This window comes from Trachypithecus francoisi, unplaced genomic scaffold (genome assembly GCF_009764315.1).
Source record: "Trachypithecus francoisi isolate TF-2019V2 unplaced genomic scaffold, Tfra_2.0 Lachesis_group3, whole genome shotgun sequence".
In the NCBI taxonomy this organism is placed as follows: domain Eukaryota; kingdom Metazoa; phylum Chordata; class Mammalia; order Primates; family Cercopithecidae; genus Trachypithecus; species Trachypithecus francoisi.
In genome coordinates this window covers 132,360,505-132,385,837 of record NW_022681468.1, presented here as the reverse complement: position 1 = coordinate 132,385,837, position 25,333 = coordinate 132,360,505, and the positions used below count along the sequence as shown (strand labels likewise).

Below are 25,333 nucleotides of genomic sequence, written 5' to 3'. Positions count from 1 at the left end.
CCTGTGCTCCCAGAGAACTATCAATTTTGTGAAAAATTTAGATTGAAAATGGAGACTTTGGAAAAAAAAAAAAAGTGTGGAATGTTCAGTTCACACATTCCTCTGAAATTCAGGCATGTTTTCTGAGGCAAAGATGTAACAAAGTGAGGCCGACTTTAGCCAGGACAGATTTTGTAGTAACACAAAGGTAGACAGCATCCTAATGAATGAATCTGCTAACTGAATGCTTATTTTAGAACAGAGGGTGCTAACATTTTATTTTTATGTGGGGTGTTTGCAAGTTGAAGGAATTTTCTCATAGAGACATTGTTATGAATTGAGGCTAGGTTCTCAGGTCAGCTAACAATAGTTGATTTAGCCCATGACACCATTAAAATAGTGTGTATTAACTATAAAATACAGAATGCATGTGTGGTGGGGGAATGCGTGTGTATATTTGGGGAGTATCACTGGGTATTAAAAAAATACCTAGACACATAAAAACCTCTATCAAACTGATTAATTCAGTAACCTTGGATTGTGAGTGTGCTGTGTGCCAGGTGCTGGGCTGGGCACAGAGTGAGATGGGGGCCCCGCCTGGAAGGGCTCCTGGTCTGGTTTTCAGCCTGTGGGCTCTCAAGTCCAGCTGCCTGCGTTGGCTTCTGGCTCTGCTGCTTATGCCTATGAGCACCTAAGCAAGTGACTTACCTCTCAGTACCTCAGTTTCCTCACTTAGAAGCAAAGGATTATAATAGTTAATAGTAGTGCCTCCCTCAGGGGGAAACCGACGAGAATTCAATGAGATGACTCATGGAAAGCACATAGTCGGTGTCTGGCATAGACTGAGCACTCAGTAAATCTAGTGATGCCTGCCTAGCCAGAGCCCTGTCCTCAGGGGATACAACCAGCAACTCACCTGAGGCCTATGTGGGGAGTTAGGCTTGTTGTCCAGTTCACCAGGCATAGCCTGGCATGGGATGGGGTGAGAGGTCGAGATGGGGTGTTGACCATAGTGGGAGAGAAGAAGTGGGGAGTGGGAGGAGGCTAAAGGAAAAGGGTGTTTGTCTGATTTTTTCCCCAGAAGTCAAGGTACAACTTACCAGCAAAGGGGATGGGGTTAGGGCAAGGGGTGACCTCTAGGAGCCATCTGAGAACTGCACAGGAGCCAGAGGGTTATTGGAGGCACCTAGATGGGGAGGAAAGAGGAAAGGGACTGACAGCTAAGGAAGAGATGGGAGCAGGAGTGGGACCCCAGCAGCAGTGCCCTGACTGCCCCCATGGATCCTGCAGCGGCACTCACAGAGGGGAAGTTCTGGGAAGGGTGCTGTGGGTGTCTGTGTGTCTAGAGGTGGTGGGGCCTTTCTTTGGTTGGTAGTCTTTAGTTCAAGCCCCAGGTTTTATCTCCAGCCTCTGTGTAGGGTCTGACTCTTCTGTTCTCTGCGAGACTGTGTAGGAGCCTAGAGCAGTTGGTAATCAGGATGCTGATAGGCCCAATTTGCAGGGAGCATTGTTTTGATTTTGGCCCCCATGCTTTGAGAGAAGACTTGGTACAACCTGCCAGTAAGTGAGGAAGGACTTCGGACAGTTTAGCCTAAGAGGAAAAGAAAGATAGGATGGTATGAGGGTGGGCTTAAGTGTTTGAAAGGCTCTCATTTGGAAGAAGGTCTCACTAAACCATCCTTGGTTGGTCTCAGTGATATTGTAGGAATGCAAACATCAGCTCAGTGTGAAGGAGAAGTTTCCATGCCTGAGAGCTGTGGGAAAATGGAAAGACTTGTTTTGAGAGGCAGTGTGTTTCCAGCCCCCAGAGCAGAGACTGAATGGCTGCTTATCTTCCAGAGATAGCGGGGGAAAGTAGAAGGAAGTGTTGGAAATTCAAATCAGGGTTTCAACCTGAGAAAGTTGGTGTCTCAAATAATGCTGATGCTCTGTGACGTTATAAATGGGTAAGATGAATGAAATACAGGCCTGTTTTAACTTATCTGGAGAAATGGAAACTTTGGTAGGTCAGAAAGAGGAAATAACCTTTATCTGCCGTGCAGTTAATCGCAGAGACGGCTATGACCTTAGAGACCTTAGACCAGTGTGCTCATGAGCCTGTCTTCAGGCAGTGATTACTTAGATTTCACTTATGAACATGTTCAACTCTCTCTAGGACTTTAAGCTCTTTAAAAATGACACTGTACCTTGTTCAACTTGTACATTCTGTGACTGTAGACGATCAGTGGTGGGTACTTCAATGCTTAATTGGATTCTCTTCTGTGACATTTTATAGTCATGGAAATGAGGCTTGGAGAAGTTGTGGCTGCTTCAGGTCACACAGACCGACCCAGGGGCTGCCCTGGGACCAAGACACCCACTCCTGCTCAGCCTCCAGTGTTCCTTCTATTTAGGCCACTTTCAGAGGTCCCAGTGCGGTTGGGATACGTCAGTACCAGGCATAGCATTTCATTAAGCTACCGCCTAAGGATGCACAATGTGGGATGCTTTTAGTCTGTGACCAGGGATTTTGTGGCACATGGCAGATTTTCCTAGATGTGAAGTCTTACTCCGCAGAGCCTTGCTATAACACCATTAATTGTCAAAGCCAGGGCCAGGCGGGGGCTGCCAGGCTCTCCAGATCCTCAACAGTAGGTCAGTAGGAGCCTTGGCAGGGGACCTCCCCCTACTCCTGATGAGCTGGCCCCAGGGATGTACCAAGTCTCTGTGACTCATACCCAAGAGGGCTTCTCAAAATCACGAGTCACCTGGGTAGATGTGGGTACCTTAGAGGTTAGGCTGGGGTCCCCAAGGTCAGAGTACCCTGGCAGATGCAGTGCTTGTGGTCCAGTAAATGACAGCAGGTGACTTGGCTAAGGGTGGAGGGAGAGAGACTCTCATTAGATAGGTCCTGGAGGGCAACCTGAAGCCCAGGGTGGACCAGTTGAGGGCTGGGCCCCCGATGTGTGTGGGGCAGGTGTTGCAGCTTCATCAGCCTGCAGTGTTCCAGGGCTCGCTCAGGGCAGGCTGGCTAAAGGCTTGGAGTGGAAGGGGTGTGTATTAGTCTGTTTTCATGCTGCTGATTAACACATACCCAAGACTGGGAAGAAAGAGAGGTTTAGTTGGACTTACAGTTCCACATGGCTGGGGAGGCCTCACAATTATGGTGGGAGGCAAAAGGCACATCTTACATGGCAGCAGCAAGAGAAAATGAGGAAGACACAAAAGCAGAAACCTCTAATAAACCCATCAGATCTCGTGAGACTAGTTCACTATCACGAGACTAGTAAGGGAAAGACCGGCCCCCATGATTCAATTACCTTCCCCTGGGTCCCTCCCACAACATTCGGGAATTCTGGGAGATACAATTTAAGTTAAGATTTGGTAGGGACACAGCCAAATCATATCAGAGTGGTATGGGGTATTCACAGTTATTGAGCAGCTGCCCCCGTGCCCTGCCTGGCGTTGCGCTGAGTACTTCCTTAGATACTCTCATGCTGGGAGTGGCATGGCATTGCTCTTCCAGTTTACAGAGCAGGAAACAGAACCTCTGGGTTCACTGCTGGTCATTGACAACAGCAGGACGATGATGATGATAACGATGGCGAGGGTTAGCAGAATCACTCCTGTTTACTCAGTGCACAGTGCACGCCTGGCCACATGCTATGTATTTTACACACGTTACATTTCATCCTCACTGCCACCCTGTATGTCAGGTGCTATCATTGCCCTTTCAAAGTGGAGGCGATTACAGCTCAATAAAAGGTAATTGATGGACTCAGAGTTGCATGGTTGGTGGGCGGCTGAGCCAGGATTTAAACTCAAGTCTGTCTGACTCTGGGAGCCCGGGCTCTTTCTTTGCTACAGCCCCACTTGTCCTTGGGGCTGAAGCTTGTGATGAACTCCAGGTTTTGTTTTTAATGGATGTGAACTGGGTGGGTTGAATCTACAAGTATAATAGTAGGTCTTTACGTGATGTGATAGGCTAGATGATGCTGCAATAATAAACAGCCTCCAAAGCTCTATAGCTTCACGAAGAAAAGCTTATTTCTTGCTCATGCTACACATCCAGTCATGGCAGGGTTGGATCTAGTTGCTTTGTTCCTGAGTCTCTGGGGGACCCAGGTGTTGGCGGTCTCTGCAGTGGGGTAGGAGGAGGATATGGTAAATTACTAATGGGCTCTTGGAGCTTGTACCTGGACATGACACATGCCACTTCTCGCATTTCCTTGGCCAAAGCTAGTCACATGGTCACTCCTGACTTCAAGGGGGCAGGAAAGCAGATGGACGTGCCTGGAGGAGAGAAGAACTGGAAGTATTAGGTGAACAGCACTAATGATCCACACAGTGATTCATGGGGCCTGTTTGGTCAGCACCCCAAGATGGCTCCTTTTTAAAACAGATGAGGGCTGGCCCTAGAGCAGTCCTGGGGAAGGTCTTAGATTAGACTTGGTTACTCCATCCCTCCCCCTCTGTCTGTCCCAGCTTTTTTGAGGGAGAGAGTGACATTTTATTCTCCATTCAGAAAAGGAGGGACTGAGTGAGTCTTGCCAACAGCATGACTGGGAAACAATTGCTCTAAGAGGATGAGGGCCAAAAAGTCACCACACCTCCTTCAAGGCCTCTGTATAGACGGAAATCTGTGATTTATGCTCTGTAACTTCTGGGTGGTACATGGTAATTCCTTCCTGGACACTGTTTGCTGTCTATACAGCGACTCCTCCTTTGACATTTGGCCCCATTATCTTTCATTTTTCTTGATCCGTGCCCTGAATGGATTCATTAAGGACACGGCTTTTTAAGAAAGCCGAGCTGCGATTTAGAGAAGTTGTTACTTGCACAAAAACCTCAGTGTGGTCAGGTGACTATACCAGGATCAGGACGTTTCTATTCTGGCCCTGTTCCCCTTGCCAGTCAGTTAGAGCTGGCTGTTGACCCGGGTAGCCTGGCCTGCAAGGAGGAACCAGGGGACCGTGGGCTTTGTAGGAGCCTGGTCTGCTCAGCTCTGTCTCAGGGAACAGCCTACTACTTTAAAGGAGGAAATAATAAAGGTCACTCTTGTCAGGTGTCTTAACCCTGTGGGTACCAGAGTCAGCCTAAACACTTGGAGCAGTCTTGGCCCAGGCTCTTGCCTACGGAGGCCATGTCCTTTTCTTTCTCCAGTCCCTGCTTAGCATCGCTCCGGTGGCCATGGAAGTGTGGGGCAAAGAGAAAAGTTGACATTTTTCTACATGGAAATTTGGTCTTGTTTGGGGCTGCAGGGAGGCACTAATGAGAAACGTCATTGGATTGAAAGTTCTTGGCCTCAGCATTTGTATTTAAGTTCTGAAAATGGTGTGATTTCTGTAATTCAGGATTGACTTTTTCAGCATTTGTGGATATATGGTAGCAGCAAAATGGGAAAGCTGAAGGACCCGTTTTCACAAATAACAAGACTTCTGGGCAGGGGTGCAGGGCAGAACTGTGGACTGGAGTAGAGCCTGTGAGCTTCCAGATTGAGCCTCTGGCAGCTTGTTTATCTTCTTTCTTCAAAAATCCTGTTGAACCTGTTGGACATGTGTGTGCTGACAGCAAGCTGATTTGTAATCATTTGTAAAGCCATGTGGTCTGTCTGTGACAGCGCTCTAACTGGGACTCTATCCCTTGCGTTTACCCAGCTCTCATCCCCCAATATTTTCCAAGTGACGCAGAGCCCTGGAAACAGGGCATTGTCTGGGTGGAGTCCCATCCTCCAGCCAGCAGCTCCTTGAAGGCGGACAGCACTGCAGGGGCATGTTGGGTTCTATAAACAGAACTTTTACATGCTGGTCACAAGGTTAGCTTAGACTGTGGCTCTCATGGTGAGGGAAATGGTGTCTTAGAAATATGATGTAAGGCTCTTTGTATCTCCTGGAAACTGGGGAACATTTTGTAAGAATTTTTCTAAGGAGTGGTGTTAAAAAAATAAAGCAAAGGCACAATGGAAGGTCTAAGGCTGTGTTTCAGAGAAACACATTTTCCCTCAAGCTACTGCCCCCACTTGGAAGAGCCTGGTCGCAACTAGCAGAGGTCACAAGCAAGGAGTCAGAGCCGGGTTCAAGTCCTGGGTGTGTGACTTTTGTCTACCTAACCTTAAGTATTGCGGTCATTGACTGAGGTCTTACTGTGTGTCTGAAACATTGCTAGGTGCTTTGCATAATGTCTCAATTCATTTTTAGAATAACGAGAAAACTGAGATTTCAACAAGAACAAGCAGGACCAGTTCAGGTCTGCTGACTCCAAGGCCTGCACTCTTTTTGTTTTCTTTTGTTTTTATGAAGATAACATTCATATAACACAAATTCATTTTAAACATTTTACAGTGTGCACTGCAGTGGTTTTTATATATTCACAATTTGGGTAACCACCACCACTACCTAATTCTAGAACATTTTCATCACCCCAAATAAAGCCCCTTTCATCTGAATTCCCCCTTTCTCTCATCCTTTGGCAACCACTCGTCTACTTTCTGTCTGTATGGATTTGCCTATTCTGGACATTTTGTATAAACAGAACAAGACTTGAACTATGGAGCATGTTGTGTTTCGGAAAAATCAAATCACTTAACTGCTCCACGTCTATTTAGTTGCAATGTATTGTGGTCACAGGTATTTTAATTTCCATCTCGGGTATCTCTGCAGGTTTACTGTGTGTCAAATGCATCTGTGAGCAAATGTGAGGATTTTATTGTCGTAACTTTTGTCTTGGACCTATATCTTCATTACAGGCCACTCTGAGAGGGAATCTTAACTAGTTTTTTAAAGGGAAGCATGTTGACTTATTTCCTAAGGACATGATGAAGAAAACCAGAGACATTTTTAACCTATCTAGTCACTGAGTTGCTATAGGAAAAACTGGGTAATTGAATATGATTAAAAGGGAGTATCTTTTAGGTTGTTCTGTAAGCAAGAAAATTGCCACCAGGGCAACAAAAACACAGGATGTAAATAAAATCTTCATTAAGCAAGGTATATGTAAACTCCACGAGTATGGCAGGTTAGTGAGCATAAGGAGAGAATGGCCCTCACCTCTAGATGCTGTAGCAGGGACAACCACATACAGATGGTTTAAATGGCAGCATTTGAAAATAAAATGTAAACATGAGGCAGTAGGAGTAAAACCTCTAGTCGTCTTAGCTCATTGAATTCCAATGCTGCGTGACTTCTTCAAGTTCATTCTAGAATCCCAGACTGTTAGAGCTGGCCAGGACATTGAAACGAGATAGACTGACCCTTTCCTGTTGCAGAGGGGGAAAGTGAAGGCAGATGGAAGTTAAATGATTTGTCTATTGTCATCATACGTGAATTGTTAGCGGGGTCTGGTCTAGAATTCACATCTTTTAACAAAAAGAAATTGAATATTGATCCGTACGATTTTTGGCATTGGAATCAACTCTTCCTTGGAAATATTTGGGACCTGGGTGATGAATACCCTCTACTTCTTTGCCACTTCCTTTGCCACATTTATTTCCATCTCTCCCATGCACTATTTATTTGCATCCCCCCCCAAACACAAACAAAAAGAGCTTATCACTGTATAACCAACTGAGTTCTGAACTGTAGCTATGTCGGCAGAGATTGGTGTTGGCAATTTTGATAAATACAGTGAGAGAAAATTTGGAAACTCTGATGTTCTTCTTGGAGCATGGGATTTAAACATATTTTGCAATGCTCAACCCCCTCTTGCCCAAAAAATGGTAAGTAGGCAAATCAAAAAGGAGGAAGGAAGGAACCCATCACTTTACATTACTAAAAGAATTTCGACTTTTTAAAGATTTGTATCTCTTTCTTCTTTGATTTTCTGATCTGTTTAGGTATTACCGATTATACCTTCTTTAAGGATGTGAACTGAATTCAGAGGGGGCAAGAGCTTGCAGAAGGAAGGTTGCAATGTGAGCTGGCTGCAAAGCCTGCAGTAGTGCACAAGCCACCTGACGTCGAATCCCAGGCACTGAGAGTCCTACCAGGAAGCATAAAGGATTTGACCAGTTAGGAGCTCAGCTCAAATCTCTGCAGGAAGGTCCTGAGAACTGAGAAGGGTCCCATCAGCCTAGACCTCACTGCTCAAAGGGGTATCCACAGACCAGCATCATTGGCATCACCTGGGAGCTTGTTAGAACTGCAGAGTCCTGGGTCCCACTCCAGAATTCCTGAGTCAGAATGAGCGTTTTAAGGAGATCTCTAGGTAATTCATTAAAATTTGAGAAGCCCAAGATTAGAGACCTTATGCCACGGAAATTAACAAATGATTGGGAGAAGGGATGAAGTATGCTAGTTAAGACTAAAATATATGCTGTTTCGGTACCTGGATAGTTGACCTTTGCTCAGTTGAGGGGGAAGCTGAAGACACAATACGGGGAACTTGGTTCCTAACACTCTCCGAGTGAGGAAGGCATGCATTATTGTGACCCAGGCCCTTATTGTGCAAATGAAAGCAGACATCCACAGCCATGGTGGTGAGAAGACAGTAATTTCCCAGCAGATGAGCTGACCTAGGGGACGCTTCTAGTACCTCTCAGCTGGGAGCCTGCAGCCCCAACACACCGGGGCGTGGGGGTGGCCAGCGAGATGGAACTGACACGAACATTCCATTCTCTGGATGCCCCGGCCTCCACGCCTCAGCTGTTTTCACTCATTCAGCAAAAAAGAGAGACAGAAAGGAAACAAAAGCGGGCTGTGGCAGAGGCCGTGTTAATTAGTAAAACCTGATATGTCTGTGTATCGGGTCGGCACTAGGACAAGCAGGAGGCCCTCGCCCTGTGTGGTGACTTGTTGTCCGTCAGGAGTGAGCCTATCCGAGGTGTCGGGTCCGTGTTCCTACAGTGAGCACTCCTCAGCTTCCCAAGTCAGGCAGAACATGCAGATGGGGCCATTTATGGTGCCACGGGGGGTTTTGTGCTCATCTCCTGTGGCTCCAGGGGCCAGTGTGAACACTTCTAAATGTGGGTGTTAACCCAAGAAAATGTGGAAAATGTGCCGGCCTGCAGGCAGGTGATTATTTGCAATGAATGGCGGTATGGCAAAGACTGGGATTTCACTCTCTTGCATATGTGTGATACAATTGTTATATTTCTTTTTTCATTCTTTTAAAATTGGTAATTGGAGCATATGGCTAAAAGTCAACTATTTTTAAAGTAATGGAAATTTAGCAATTCAGCATGTTGAAGCATGCTGTTTGGCTGTTTTAGAAGAATGTTTTTCTTAGATGCCATCAGTTTACCACACCACCCTCGACTGGGAAATGGGGCTAAGATTTTAATAAATTAGCCAACCAAGAAACCCGACTTACCTTTGAAATCAGATGGGTGTCATCTTATTTGTGCAGTGCAGTCTCCCTGGAAGGACTATTAGAAGACCTCAGTTCTCTGTTTTGAGAAGTCTAGGCTTGATTTTTTCAGCTGGTAAAAAATGTGCAGGTAGTGGCCTGCAGCCAAGTGTGACAATTTGGAACCACAGCTGGTAAGCTGTGTGAAGTCTTCCCTTTTGGGAAGCAGATGTGAGTTCAGTTGGCCTAGCAGTAATAACAAGGGCTACCACAAGAGCTGTCATCCCATTTAACTAGCTATTTACAATAATGTACGAGGTGGGCAATTCATCCCCCTTCTTCAGAGAGGAAACGAAGGCTCTGTGAGGCCAGGCCCGGTGGAAGGTCCAGCAAGAGGCACAGCCTGGGTGTGGATCTGATCTGGCTGACTTCAGAGCCTTTGCTGTTTCCTCTAAACAGATAGAGAAGCATTTTTAGAAGTATAAATGAGAATTCCATTCTTTTTTTTTTTTATTAAAGTTCTAGGGTACATGTGCATGATGTTTATATCATGTATAACTCCCCAATGCAATCCCTCCCTCCTCCCCCCTCCCCATGATAGGCCCCAGTGTGTGATGTTCCCCTTCCCGAGTCCAAGTGATCTCATTGTTCAGTTCCCACCTATGAGTGAGAACATGCGGTGTTTGGTTTTCTCTTCTTGTGATAGTTTGCTAAGAATGATGGTTTCTAGCTGCATCCATGTCCCTACAAAGGACGCAAACTCATCCTTTTTGATGGCTGCATAGTATTCCATGGTGTATATGTGCCACATTTTCTTAATCCAGTCTGTCACTGATGGACATTTGGGTTGATTCCAAGTCTTTGCTATTGTGAATAGTGCCGCAATAAACATACGTGTGCATGTGTCTTTGTAGTAGAGTAATTTATAATCCTTTGGGTATATACCCAGTAGTGGGATGGCTGGGTCATATGGTACATCTAGTTCTAGATCCTTGAGGAATCGCCATACTGTTTTCCATAATGGTTGAACTAGTTTACAATCCCACCAACAGTGTAAAAGTGTTCCTATTTCTCCACATCCTCTCCAACACCTGTTGTTTCCTGACTTCTTAATGATTGCCATTCTAACTGGTGTGAGATGGTATCTCATTGTGGTTTTGATTTGCATTTCTCTGATGGCCAGTGAGGCTGAGCATTTTTTCATGTGTCTGTTGGCTGTATGGATGTCTTCTTTTGAGAAATGTCTGTTCATATCCTTTGCCCACTTTTTGATGGGGTTTTTGTTTTTTTTTTTTCTTGTTTTGTTTGAGTTCTTTGTAGATTCTGGATATTAGCCCTTTGTCAGATGAGTAGGTTGCAAAAATGTTCTCCCATTCTGTAGGTTGCCTGTTCACTCTGATGGTAGTTTCTTTAGCTGTGCAAAAGCCCTTTAGTTTAATTAGATCCCATGTGTCAATTTTTGCTTTTGCTGCCGTTGCTTTTGGTGTTTTAGACATGAAGTCCTTGCCCATGCCTATGTCCTGAATGGTACTACCTAGATTTTCTTCTAGGGTTTTTATGGTATTAGGTCTAACATTTAAGTCTCTAATCCATCTTGAATTAATTTTCGTATAAGGGGTAAGGAAAGGATCCAGTTTCAGCTTTCTACTTATGGCTAGCCAATTTTCCCAGCACCATTTATTAAATAGGGAATCCTTTCCCCATTTCTTGTTTCTCTCAGGTTGTCAAAGATCAGATGGCTGTAGATGTGTGGTATTATTTCTGAGGACTCTGTTCTGTTCCATTGTCTATATCTCTGTTGTGGTACCAGTACCATGCTGTTTTGGTGACTGTAGCCTTGTAGTATAGTTTGAAGTCAGGTAGCGTGACGCCTCCAGCTTTGTCCTTTTGACTTAGGATTGTCTTGGTAATGCGGGCTCTTTTTTGGTTCCATATGAACTTTAAAGCCGTTTTTTCCCATTCTGTGAAGAAAGTCATTGGTAGCTTGATGGGGATGGCATTGAATCTATAAATAACCTTGGGCAGTATGGCCATTTTCACGATATTGATTCTTCCTATCCATGAGCATGGTATGTTCTTCCATTTGTTTGTGTCCTCTTTGATTTCACTGAGCAGTGGTTTGTAGTTCTCCTTGAAGAGGTCCTTTACATCCCTTGTAAGCTGGATTCCTAGGTATTTTATTCTCTTTGAAGCAATTGTGAATGGAAGTTCATTCCTAATTTGGCTCTCTGCTTGTCTGTTACTGGTGTATAAGAATGCTTGTGATTTTTGCACATTAATTTTGTATCCTGAGACTTTGCTGAAGTTGCTTATCAGCTTAAGGAGATTTTGGGCTGAGACAATGGGGTTTTCTAAATATACAATCATGTCATCTGCAAACAGGGACAATTTGACTTCTTCTTTTCCTAACTGGATACCCTTGATTTCTTTCTCTTGCCTGATTGCCCTAGCCAGAACTTCCAACACTATGTTGAATAGGAGTGGTGAGAGAGGGCATCCCTGTCTTGTGCCAGTTTTCAAAGGGAATTTTTCCAGTTTTTGCCCATTCAGTATGATATTAGCTGTGGGTTTGTCATAAATAGCTCTTATTATTTTGAGGTACGTTCCATCAATACCGAATTTATTGAGCATTTTTAGCATGAAGGGCTGTTGAATTTTCAAAAGCCTTTTCTGCATCTATTGAGATAATCATGTGGTTCTTGTCTTTGGTTCTGTTTATATGCTGGATTACGTTGATTGATTTGCGAATGTTGAACCAGCCTTGCATCCCAGGGATGAAGCCCACTTGATCATGGTGGATAAGCTTTTTGATGTGCTGCTGAATCCGGTTTGCCAGTATTTTATTGAGGATTTTTGCATTGATGTTCATCAGGGATATTGGTCTAAAATTCTCTTTTTTTGTTGTGTCTCTGCCAGGCTTTGGTATCAGGATGATGTTGGCCTCATAAAATGAGTTAGGGAGGATTCCCTCTTTTTCTATTGATTGGAATAGTTTCAGAAGGAATGGTACCAGTCCTCCTTGTACCTCTGGTAGAATTCAGCTGTGAATCCATCTGGTCCTGGACTTTTTTTGGTGGGTAGGCTATTAATTGTTGCCTCGATTTCAGAGCCTGCTATTGGTCTATTCAGGGATTCAACTTCTTCCTGGTTTAGTCTTGGGAGAGTGTAAGTGTCCAGGAAATTATCCATTTCTTCTAGATTTTCTAGTTGATTTGCATAGAGGCATTTATAGTATTCTCTGATGGTAGTTTGTATTTCTGTGGGGTCGGTGGTGATATCCCCTTTATCATTTTTTATTGCATCTATTTGATTCCTCTCTCTTTTCTTCTTATTAGTCTAGCTAGCGGTCTGTCAATTTTGTTGATCTTTTCAAAAAACCAACTCCTGGATTCATTGATTTTTTGGAGAGTTTTTTGTGTCTCTATCTCCTTCAGTTCTGCTCTGATCTTAGTTATTTCTTGCCTTCTGTTAGCTTTTGAGTGTTTGCTCTTGCCTCTCTAGTTCTTTTAATTGTGATGTTAGAGTGTCAATTTTAGATCTTTCCAGCTTTCTCTTGTGGGCATTTAGTGCTATAAATTTCCCTCTACACACTGCTTTAAATGTGTCCCAGAGATTCTGGTATGTTGTATCTTTGTTCTCATTGGTTTCAAAGAACATCTTGATTTCTTCCTTACATTTCGTTATGTACCCAGTAGTCATTCAGGAGCAGGTTGTTCAGTTTCCAAGTAGTTGAGCGGTTTTGGTTGCGTTTCTTAGTCCTGAGTTCTAGTTTGATTGCACTGTGGTCTGAGAGACAGTTTGTTATAATTTCTGTTCTTGTACATTTGCTGAGGAGTGCTTTACTTCCAATTATGTGGTCAATTTTGGAATAAGTGCGATGTGGTGCTGAGAAGAATGTATATTCTGTTGATTTGGGGTGGAGAGTTCTATAGATGTCTATTAGGTCCGCTTGGTGCAGAGATGAGTTCAATTCCTGGATATCCTTGTTAACTTTCTGTCTCGTTGATCTGTCTAATGTTGACAGTGGAGTGTTGAAGTCTCCCATTATTATTGTAGGGGAGTCTAAGTCTCTTTGTAGGTCTCTAAGGACTTGCTTTATGAATCTGGGTGCTCCTGTATTGGGTGCATATATATTTAGGAGAGTTAGCTCTTCCTGTTGAATTGATCCCTTTACCATTATGTAATGGTCTTCTTTATCTCTTTTGATCTTTGATGGTTTAAAGTCTGTTTTATCAGAGACTAGGATTGCAACCCCTGCTTTTTTTTGTTCTCCATTTGCTTGGTAGATCTTCCTCCATCCCTTTATTTTGAGCCTATGTATGTCTGTGCATGTGAGATGGGTCTCCTGAATACAGCAGACTGATGGGTCTTGACTCTTTATCCAGTTTGCCAGTCTGTGTCTTTTAATTGGAGCATTTAGTCCATTGACATTTAAGGTTAATATTGTTATGTGTGAACTTGATCCTGTCATTATGATATTAACTGGTTATTTTGCTCGTTAGTTGATGCAGTTTCTTCCTAGCCTCGATGGTCTTTACATTTTGGCATGTTTTTGCAATGGCTGGTACCGGTTGTTCCTTTCCATGTTTACGGCTTCCTTCAGGGTCTCTTGTAAGGCAGGCCTGGTGGTGACAAAATCTCTAAGCATTTGCTTATTTGTAAAGGATTTTATTTCTCTTTCACTGATGAAGCTTAGTTTGGCTGGATATGAAATTCTGGGTTGAAAATTCTTTTCTTTAAGAACGTTGAATATTGGTCCCCACTCTCTTCTGGCTTGTAGAGTTTCTGCCGAGAGGTCTGCTGTTATTCTGATGGGCTTCCCTTTGTGGGTAACCCAACCTTTCTCTCTGGCTGCCCTTAAGATTTTTTCCTTCATTTCAACTTTGGTGAATCTGGCAATTATGTGTCTTGGAGTTGCTCTTCTGGAGGAGTATCTTTGTGGCGTTCTCTGTATTTCCTGAATTTGAATGTTGGCCTGCCCTATTAGGTTGGGGAAGTTCTCCTGGATGATATCCTGCAGAGTGTTTTCCAACTTGGTTCCATTTTCCCCCTCACTTTCAGGCACCCCAATCAGACGTAGATTTGGTCTTTTTACATAATCCCATACTTCTTGCAGGCTTTGTTCATTTCTTTTTCTTCTTTTTTCTTTTGGTTTCTCTTCTCGCTTCATTTCATTCATTTGATCCTCAATCGCTGATACTCTTTCTTCCAGTTGATCGAGTCGGTTACTGAAGCTTGTGCATTTGTCACGTATTTCTCGTGTCATGGTTTTCATCTCTGTCATTTTGTTTATGATCTTCTCTGCATTAATTAGTCTAGCTGTCAATTCTTCCACTTTTTTTCAAGATTTTTAGTTTCTTTGCGCTGGGTACGTAATTCCTCCTTTAGCTCTGAGAAGTTTGATGGACTGAAGCCTTCTTCTCTCATCTCGTCAAAGTCATTCTCTGACCAGCTTTGATCCGTTGCTGGCGATGGGCTGCGCTCCTTTGCAGGGGGAGATGCGCTCTTATTTTTGAATTTCCAGCTTTTCTGCCCTGCTTCTTCCCCATCTTTGTGGTTTTATCTGTCTCTGGTCTTTGATGATGGTGACGTACTGATGGGGTTTTGGTATAGGTGTCCTTCCTGTTTGATAGTTTTCCATCTGACAGTCAGAAGGACTGTCTGTTGGTCTGTTGGAGATTGCTTGAGGTCCACTCCAGACCCTGTTTGCCTGGGTATCAGCAGCAGAGGTTGCCGAAGATAGAATATTGCTGAACAGCGAGTGTACCTGTTTGATTCTTCCTTTGGAAGTTTCCTCTCAGGGGTGACTCCACCCTGTGAGGTGTGAGGTGTCAGACTGCCCCTAGTGGGGGATGTCTCCCAGCTAGGCTACTCAGGGGTCAGGGGCCCACCTGAGCAGGCAGTCTGTCCGTTCTCAGATCTCAACCTCCACGTTAGGAGATCCACGGCTCTCCCCAAAGCTGTCAGACAGAGTCGTTCGCGTCTGCACTGGCCCCCGCTCTTTCCCCTGTTGGACTGCAGCTGTGCGCTGTCCGCAGAGGTAGAGTCTACAGAGACAGGCAGGCTTCCTTGAGCTGCTGTGAGCTCCACCCAGTTCCGAGAATTCCATTCTTGAGGCGATTTATGTCTGTGTTACTCAGGATGGGACATGTGTCTGTGTGCTGGGTGGGCAAGGAGGAGAGTGCTTGGCAAAGTCACATGATAAAAGTGATACCACTTCCTGGAATTCCAAGAACACAGTATCCTTAATGTAAAAAGAGACATAGTAGAATGAAAAATGCTATGGTGTTGGATGCAAAATTTAGATTCATTTATAATGGAAAAATCCAAGCCTTGAAAGCGGTTCTTTGCAGTCCCTTGGATGTCTCTCATAACCCCACACTGGACTCCTTTGCCTTAGGGTTGCTGGAGTGGAAAAGTTGGGGAAGCACTCGTGTAGTTGCAAGTCCTGGGCCATCTGGGCCTTTTCCCCTCTCCCAGCTATATGTGGTGAAAAGGAATTGCTTAACTATGTAAACCGGCGTGGGAGAGTTGGCGCTATGCTCTGTTTGTACAGCTGCTCCTGGGGCTCCGGCTCCGCTATCTTTCATGGCCCAGAAGTACCCATGAAAAGACAAAGGAAGGGTTTCTAGAGGCTGGAGGAGGTGAGAACTTGTCCGAGGAGGTGGGTTGTTCTCTGAGTTCCTGGGACCATTGATGGTCAGTCTTTTAAAAGAAAATGTATATTTTTATTAAAAAATTGTAATACATGTTGAATTTCCATGGTTCAAAATTTAAAAATTACCAGAGGGTTTGCAATTGAAAACTTCCTACTGCTGTTTTCCACATAGCCCCAGTTTCCTTCCTCATAGCCAGTCATTGTTACCAGTTTCTTGTGTAGCTAAGTAAATACATCTTTATCCCTCCTTACCTTTTTTTTATACACACAGAAGCATGCCATGTCTACTAATCTGTCTCTTGCTTTTTCCTCACTTTCTTGTTCTTTTTTTCTCCCAGCTGCACAAGATACCATTGACCTAATGTAATTTATTTAACTAGTACCTAATTGGCCTTTAGTAGTATGCAATCTTTTGCTATTAAAGTGCTGCAATGAATAATCTCATTTATATGTCATTTTGCACACACGTGGGATAAAATGAGAGACGATAAGTTTCCGGTTCAAAGGAAATGTACATTGTCATTTTGATAGATACTGCCAAATTGCCGTCCAGAAGCCTCATACCAGTTTCTAGCCCCACCAACAGTCGATGAGAACACGTTTCCTCCCATTACACACACTGTGTTATCAAACCTTTTGACGTGGCTGCCTCATAGCTGAAAAAATAATCTTGGTGTAATTTTTAGTGATGATCCAACCTTGAAAAATGATAGAAAATGGCACAGTTTTGTTACTTTTGCCTTCGTGGTGATGAATCTGATGTGGTGTTTCCAACTTTTTGGAGTGGCAGAGGAATCGACTACCTGTACAAGTGAATAATAGTTAAAATATTGAAATGCAAATCCATATAATTCTTTTAAAACCAGACATCACATAGGTGATATGATATAGCCAAATGAATTATTAAAAACTGTGTGCTTTTTGGTTTTATTTATGATGGTGCTTCCTCTCTAATATTGTTATGACATAGAGGACTTGGGATCAGAGAATGGTAGAAACATAACGCCAGCAACTTCAATGACTTCAGCAGTACTTGCCCCCAGGGACCGTCCACCTGAGTTGCTCTTTACCAGCTCTGTCTTGGTGCAGTTCTGCTGCCTTTGCCACATCCATGAGACACAAAGTCTCATCTGGAAAAGATGATACATAGATGCAAGCATCAGAGCACCTCAGAGTTGGGAGAACTTTGAAGGTCCTCTCCGCCGTGTTTTTTTTCTTCACTGGGAAGTCATGGAGAAGAACTTACATGTAGTACTTGCCTTGAACAAAAGGATAGGATTTTTATTTTAGATTCCATGACTACTGCAGGTGAATTAGGTATGGTTTCAGGAAAGGAAAGTTTCTTCTGTGGGCTTTATATAGTGAGCTGGGTGTGTGGGGGTGCGGAAGCATGAAAATGGGAGAGGACTTTTCGGAAGATTTGCTAACACAGGCTCATGTTAAATTATTTGTAAACATAATGTGAAGACATAGAGAAAAACATGGTATCACTTTACAAATAATAATAAAAAAGGACTAAGTGTCTCAATACACACAAGGTCTGCTAGAGTCATACTCAGGCCATGCCACTGAAAGTTAGGATTGGAATAAATCCCTGCCGGCCATAAGCTGAGTGAAGAACTTGCATGCCAAGTTCTAAACATCACAATTCAGTCCAGGTTCCCTTATCTAACATGCTAAGGTGCTAGTTAGGCCCCAGTCCAGGTTAAACCAGGTCTATTATTCAGTATCCTCATTCTTCCTGAGATTTTTGGGTGAATGAAAGGGTGCTGACCACACATGGAAGTGTTCTTTGCTTTACTGAAAGCTTTGGGCAGATGGTCTTGAGCCTCTTCTTCCCCTCTCTAACATCTCAGCAAACCTCTAGACCACTGGGGTAAATGCATCATCTCTCTCCACCATCTCTACTCCAGCCCCAGGTTTCCCTTAACTTTTGTTTACCTTTTTTTTTTTTAAATAGCTATATTAAGATATAATTCATATAGCATGTAATTCATATACTTCAGCTATTGAAAGTGTACAATTCAGTGATATTAGTATGTTCACACAATTGTATAACCATCACCACAGTCAATGTTAGAACATTTTCGTCACCCCTAAAAAGAAATTCTGTCCCCATTAGCAGTCACTCCTGGCCCTTCCCCCATATCCCTCCCTGTAGCAGCCCTGGGCTATCACTAATCTGTTTTCTGTCTCCGTAGATTTACTATTCCAGACTTCCATATAAATGTTAATATGGGTGTGTGTGTGTGTGTGTGATTGGCTTCTTTAGGATAATATTTTCAAAGTTCATCCATGTTGTGGTGTGTATCAGTATTTCATTCCTTTGAATGGCCAAATAATATTCCATTGTATGGATATGCCACATTTTGTTTACCCATTCACTGTTTGATGGACATTTAGATTGCTTCCACTTATTGGAGACTGTGAATAATGCTGCTATAAACATTCATGTACAAGTTTTTATGTGGATATATGTTTTTTTCTTCTTTTCTTTTTTCTTTTTCTTTTTCTTTTTTTTTTTTTTTGAGATGGAGTCTCACTCTTGTCACCCAGGCTGGAGTGCAATGGCGTGATCTTGGCTCACTGCAACCTCTGCCTCCTGGGTTCAAGTGATTCTCCTGCCTCAGCCTCCCAAGTAGCTGGGATTACAGGCACCCACTACCACGCCTGGCTGTTTTTTTGTATTTTTGATAGAGACAGGGTTTCACCATATTGGCCAGGCTAGTCTCAAACTCCTGACCTCAGGTAATCTGTCCGCCTCCCAAAGTGCTGGGATTATAGGTGTGAGCCACTGTGCCTGGTCCTTTGTTTTTATTTCTCTTAGCTATATACCAAGGAGTAAAATTGCCAGGTCGTACCGTAACTCTGTGTAACATTTTGAGAAACTGGCAAACTGTTTTCTAAAGTAGCTGCACCATTTTACATTCCTACTAGCAATGTATAAGGGGTCTAATTCCTCTAAATTCTCCCCAATACTTGTTATTATCTGTCTTTTTTGTTGTAGCTAGCCTAGTGGATGTGGAGTGCTATCGCATTATGGTTTTAATTTGCATTTCCCTAATGATGAATGACATTGAATATGTTTTCATATGCTTATTGGATTTTGTATATTGTTCAGATTCTTTCCCCATTATTTATTTATTTTTTTGTGAGATGGAGTCTTGCTCTGTCACCGAAGCTGGAGTGCAATGGTCCCATCTCGGCTCACTGCAACTCTGCCTCCAGAGTTCAAGCAGTTCTCTTGCCTCAGCATCCCAAATAGCTAGGATTACAGGTGTGCACCACCACGCCTGGCTGATTTTTGTATTTTTAGTAGAAATGGGGTTTTATCATGTTGGCCAGGCTGGTCTTGAACTTCTGACCACAAATGATCCGCCCACCTGGGCCTCTTGAAGTGCAGAGATTATGGGCATGACCCACCGCGCCTGGCCCCCATTTTTAAAATGGGGTTTTAAATCTTTTTATTACTGAGTTAAAGAATCATTTATATATTCTGGATATGAGTCCTTTATTAGATATAAGACTTGTATTTCCTCTCATTCTGACAGTTGTCTTTTGACTTTCTTAGTGGCATCATTTGCAGCACAAAAGTTTTAAATTTTGAAGAAGCTTAATTTATCTGTTCGTTCTTTGTCACTTGTACTTTTGGTGTTGTAGCTAAGTAGCCTTTGCCTAACCCAAGGGCACAAATATTTGTTCCTGTGTTTAAAGAGTTTTATAGTTTTAGATTCTACATTTGGGCCTATGATCCATTTTGAGTTAATTTTTGCATATGGTATGAGGAAGAGGTCTAACTTCATTCTTTTTCATGTGGATATCCAATTGTCATGGCACCATTTGTCAAACGCTATTCTTTCCCCCACTGAATTGTCTTGGCACCCTTGTTGAAAAGCAGTTGGCTATAAATGTAGGGGTTTATCTCTGAACTCCCAATTCTGTTTCATTGATTTCTATGCCTACCCTCATGCCAGTACTGCCCTGTCTTGATAACTGTAACTTTGTCTCACATGTTAATGGGAGAGTTTGGGCAGAAATGGGCAACTTAGACTTTTTCTTTCCCTGGTCTGACCAGTTACTGGATTCTTTAGATCCTTCCTTAAGTTTTCAACCACACTTTATTTCTTCTCTGTATATCTTTGTGACGTGTCCCCTTGCTGGTTTCGTTAGGAGATGATATCCTGATAGACCTGAGAAATCCCAGCTGTCTGACACCTTAGTTTTCTCCTAGCAATGCCAGCTAACTTCATTCTAACTCAGTTGCTTGGCTCTGATAGGCTTTCTTTGTTGTACAGAATTAAACATTTGGGCCATGAAACGATGCTCTGGTTCCTGAAACTCTCTAACTGGTTAGGTTCAGGATAATAAGCTTACTGTACTATTAAGAGATGTAAAGATCTTTCCAAAAGATCCAAAGGCTATACAAGTGAGCAATTCTAGCAGATACTTCTCCCACGTGGGCTGTGATACAGACTTTCAAAGCCTAACCTTGTCCTCCCTGGGCCTTTCTTTTATTGCAGGTGTCTGTAGCATTGTGTTGTAGGCATAAGATTTGCTGATATTGGCATCTTTGTAGTAGTGGAGAAATGGAGGTCAGGCAAGAGATCTGCCTGCAGAGGTGGAACGCTGGGCAGAACAAGTGTTAACTCACTTTTTTAACATCACTTCAAATTGCTAAACCGAAGAATACAAAGCCCCTGTGACCTCTGGAATCAGCAATAACCACCCTGAGACTGTCATTCCTTTCTGTTGTGAATTGTGTGCAGCATACCTAGAACTTATACTATGAACTGTATCCTAATTTAAGCTAATTTAAATTTCTCTTTTCTACTGGACATGAAAAAACCTGTACTCCGAAGCTGCCCTTCCTCAAGAGCTTCTATTAAAAAGCCTGGGGCAGGCGCGGTGGCTCACGCCTGTAATCCCAGCACTTTGGGAGGCCGAGGCGGGTGGATCATGAGGTCAGGAGATCGCGACCATCCTGGTTAACATAGTGAAACCCTGTCTCTACTAAAAATACAAAAAATTAGCCGGGCGTGGTGGCGGGTGCCTGTAGTCCCAGCTACTTGGGAGGCTGAGGCAGGAGAATGACGTGAACCCGGGAGGCGGAGCTTGCAGTGGGCTGAGATCGCGCCACTGCACTCCAGCCTGGGCGACAGAGCGAGACTCTGTCTAGAAAAAAAGACCCTACCCATGCAAATGGGGCAGGGAAGTGGGCATGTCAGAAAGCGAGGGTTATGAAGACAGATTCTGGATTCAGTCTGCCTGAATGTAATTCCTCCTAAGTGATCTTGGACAAGTTACTTAAACTATCCAAGTGTCAGTTTCCTCATATTTAAGATGGTGATAAGAATAGCACTCACCTTCTGGAATTGTTAAAAGGTTGAAATCCCATGTAAGGATCTTAACATGGGCAAGGGTTGGCAAACTTTTTCTTTCTAAAAAGAGCCAGAGAGTCAACATTTTAGGCTTTGTGACACCATAGGCTTTGGGGTTTCCGTTGCAGCCACTTGGCCCTGCTGTTGTAGCTTGAAAGCAGCCACAGACAATGTGCAAATGGACGGGCGTGGCTATGTTCCAATAACACTGCACTTTTCAAAACAGGTGGAGGGCTGGGTTTGACCTGTAGGCTGCCGTTTGCTGACCCCTGGCTCAGCACAGGGCCTGGCTGAGTGGGCACAATGGGTTTTTCATAAATGCCAGCCATTCTCTCAGCTTGGGGACAGCTCCTTGACACCGGTCTCCTTGTTCATTATTTGCTCTGTGTTTTTAACAGAATGTCGAGGTCTTGGCCAGCAGGAGCAACACTTCAGAGCAAGACCAGGCAGGGACCGAAATGCGCATGAAGCTCCTGCAGGAAGAGAATGAGAAGCTGCAGGGAAGGAGCGAAGAGCTGGAGCAGAGAGTTGCTCAGCTTCAAAGGCAGATCGAGGACCTGAAAGGCGATGAAGCCAAGGCGAAGGAAACGCTGAAGAAGTACGAGGTGAGGCTCGCTGGGCCCAGGCCCAGCTTTGGCAGCTGCTGCTCCTTCTTTCCTGTGTAATTGATTTCAAAAGTGGGGAAGGGATTTATTGTCATAATTTAGTTGGAAAGGTCAAGGCAATAGTGAATACAACCTCTCTGCAAGCCATTTCTTTGTTACCCCCCAGAGTGGCATGACAGGGAGGCCTGGGAACAGGGAGGGTGAGGTCAGGTGGGGACACAGGTCTAGGCACAGGAATCCGCATGCACCCAGATACCAGACACACCCAGCCTTCCACGGCTTCGCACAGGCCTCTACCTGAAAAGGCTGTCTTAACACCACCATTAGACTGATTCTCACTCAAGACTATGTATTCTTTTTTAACTCATAGTTGATGTTTTTGAAGTGACACTGATTTGAACAAGCCAGTGACCTGGTTGGCCAGAGCTCTAGAGTGGGAAGCTGGGAGTGAGAGATGACACACTCTCAGCAGTAGGAAGAGGCAGCTGACAATGAAAGAGGAGATACACGTGGTCACGGCCTTAGTCTGTCCTGTGCTGCTGTCATGGAATACCACATTGGGGTAATTAAGGAAAAATAGAAATGGATTTCTCACAATTCTGGAGCTGGGGAGGCTAATATTAAGATACCAGCCTCTAGCGAGGGCTGTCCTTCTGTGTCGCAGTGTGAATGGCATCACATGGCAGAAGGGCAGAGGTGGAGTGGGGAACTGACTGGCCAAAGGGGGCTACACTTGTCCATTGACCGGCAACCTACTTGTGTGATGACAGCTTGAGCCCATTCAGAAGGGCAGAGCCCTCATGGCCTCATCACCCCGTAAAGGTTCTACCTTTTCAGACTATTACAATGGCAATTAAACCTCCAACATATACATATGCTTTTTGGGGGACGCATTCAAACCGTAGCAGTCATCCGTCAGGACCACCTGGATACCTTTTATAAAACTGTGTGGGGGGGGTCCATTCAATACCTGCTGTTTTCAGATCTCCAAGAATAAGACCGGATATTTGTATAAAAAAAAAAAAAACTACCCCAGCTGGGCATGGTGGCTCATGCCTGTAATTCCAGCTACTTGGGAGGCTGAGAGGTGGGAGGGATCACTTGAGCCCAGGAGTTCATGACCAGCCTGAGCAAAATAGTGAGACCTTGTCTCTAAAAAAAAAAAAAAAAAAATCACTCGAGATAATGTGGATGTTCACACCTGGCTAAGAACTGGAACTGCAGACAGGCACACACATCCAAGAACACGGCTGTCGTGTGCCGCCTTGGGTCTGTGACAGGCGCGTTGTGACTGTAGCCACTGCCACGTCATGGGTGTCTTTGGTGTTCATTTAATTCCACTGAGTCAGTTTCATAGGTACAGCATACATCTAAGTGCACACTGACCCAGTGTTTCATTGTAGGGAGAAATACGACAATTAGAGGAGGCCCTTGTGCATGCCAGAAGGGAAGAAAAAGAAGCTGTGTCAGCCAGGAGGGCCCTAGAGAATGAACTGGAGGCTGCTCAGGTAAACACCTAGGGCTGTTGTCGTTACTCCCTCAAGAAGAATGCACAGAGACGCAATACCGGAGGGGCGTGCGGAGATTGTCCTTGGCCTTTTCTTTCCAGGTAGCTCCCTTTTGCCCATAATAGCCACTCAGTCGTTTGAAGTATCTGTCTAGACCAGCAGTTCCCAACTAGGGGGTTTTGGTAATGCCTGAAGACAGTTTTGGTTGTCACAACTGGGGAGATGCTACCGGCATCTCGTGGGTGGAAAACAGGGATAGGGATGCTGTTAAATATCCTACGAAGCACAGGACAGCACCCACTACAAAGAACGAGCGGGTCCCAAATGTCAGTAATGCCAAGGCGCTTAGACTCGGGAAGGGGAACATCACACATCGGGGCCTATCATGGGGAGGGGGGAGGGGGGAGGGATGGCACTGGGAGTTATACCTGATGTAAATGACGAGTTGATGGCTGCTGACGAGTTGATGGGTGCAGCACACCAACATGGCACAAGTATACATATGTAACAAACCTGCACGTTATGCACATGTACCCTAGAACTTAAAGTATAATAATAAAAAAAGTAATGCCAAGGCGGAGAGAGCTCGGTTTAGACGTTAAAGAGCTTGACAGCTTTCCAAAGATAAAATATGAATTGTGTGAGAAGGCTGGCAGGACTGGTCCCCGAGGCGGTGTGGAGTCTGCTTTCCGGCAGAAGCCAATTTCCCTTCTCCTCTGGGCAAATGCGCTCTATAGAGCACAGTCCTGCAGGATGGCAATTCTGAGAGGCAGGCGGAGGTCACTTCCTTGAAACTGGATAGCTCTCGCTATTCCAAATCAGTAAGTTCTTAGAAAATTAGATTTTCCCGTTTGAAGTACATTCTGAAGACAGGCCTGTACCGCAGTTCTGATTGACTTTGCACGGTGACCTCAGGGTGATGGAGGTGTGTCCTCCTCCTGTTGGCTCTCGGGATGCTGCTTAAGTATCTCAGGTGGGTTTCTGAGGAGGTGGAAGCCAGTGTTTTTGAGAGTTGTCTAAGAGGAAGGTTGTTAAAGTTTTCCATTCAGGACCCACTTGTAGTCAGGGATAGGTGAAGTGGGGGCATTAAAAGTGTTAAGAGCCGAGTCAGGTTCAGATTTGTAAATGCCTAGTTGCAGCTTTCCTGAAGAGTATTCAGCTTCATCTCCTAGAGTATAGAGGAGAGGAAGGATCCCCACAGGTCAGCCTAGCTTGGGGACTCTCCCCCACAACCAGAAGTCTGTGCCTTCTCCTCCGCTTGGGACAAAACTCATGTTTGCATATAGTAAAGTCCCAATTTTTTCCCTGAGTTCAATGTCTGACTGCCGTCACTTTGGATTTTTTTTATTTCTTTAAATCTAGATCTTCATTACAAAATCTTGTGGGGTTGATGTTGGGTGGATGGCACTTGTGCTGTGCTGCTGTTTAAAGCTTAGGTTGGTTCCTGTTACCCAACCCAGCTGCCAGAGTGTGGGGTTTAAATCTGTGGGCTGGTTGGGGGGCAGGAAGAAAGGAAACACATTTGTGCTCTATAGGGATAAACATCTGTACCTTCATGGTATGTCCACACCAAGTCCCAGCTGCAGCTATGGGTCTCTCAGAACTTTTCCTTTGGTCAAATAGGAACTTTTCACACATACGGAAGTCGTTCCCCAGTTGGGAAACTGCGCTCAGAGTGAATTTAGTGCTCAGAACAGATGATGGCTTTGGGGCCTGAAGATGTTAATGTAATCCCCACCCACCCCCACCTCCGGATCTGTAGCCTTGCCTTGGAAATTACCCCTGACATGTTACTTTTGTTGAGGCCTGTTTTCCCAGTGGTGTGGGGATGGTGTGAGTGCTTCATACAGTGTGTGGCCGTGTTAGCCACTGGCAGTGCAGCTGGTGAGAATTAAAAATGGGCCTGACAGTTGCACTGTCTTTAGCTGAATTATCTGGTCTTAA

The 25,333-nt window shown here is 44.3% G+C and overlaps 1 protein-coding gene across 5 annotated transcripts in view; it reads left to right on the top strand.

The window, feature by feature from the left end:
* The window catches only part of CGNL1 (cingulin like 1), a 184,353-nt gene that overhangs the window by 129,388 nt on the left and 29,632 nt on the right, over positions 1–25,333 (top strand). For 4 of the 5 annotated variants that reach the window (XM_033189982.1, XM_033189984.1, XM_033189980.1 and 1 more), the window contains exons 9-10: positions 21,675–21,881; positions 23,285–23,389. In XM_033189982.1, coding sequence (XP_033045873.1) covers positions 21,675–21,881; positions 23,285–23,389 — 312 coding nt within the window. The remainder of the gene's footprint in view (positions 1–21,674; positions 21,882–23,284; positions 23,390–25,333) is intronic. The other variant, XM_033189985.1, reaches the window with a different exon arrangement.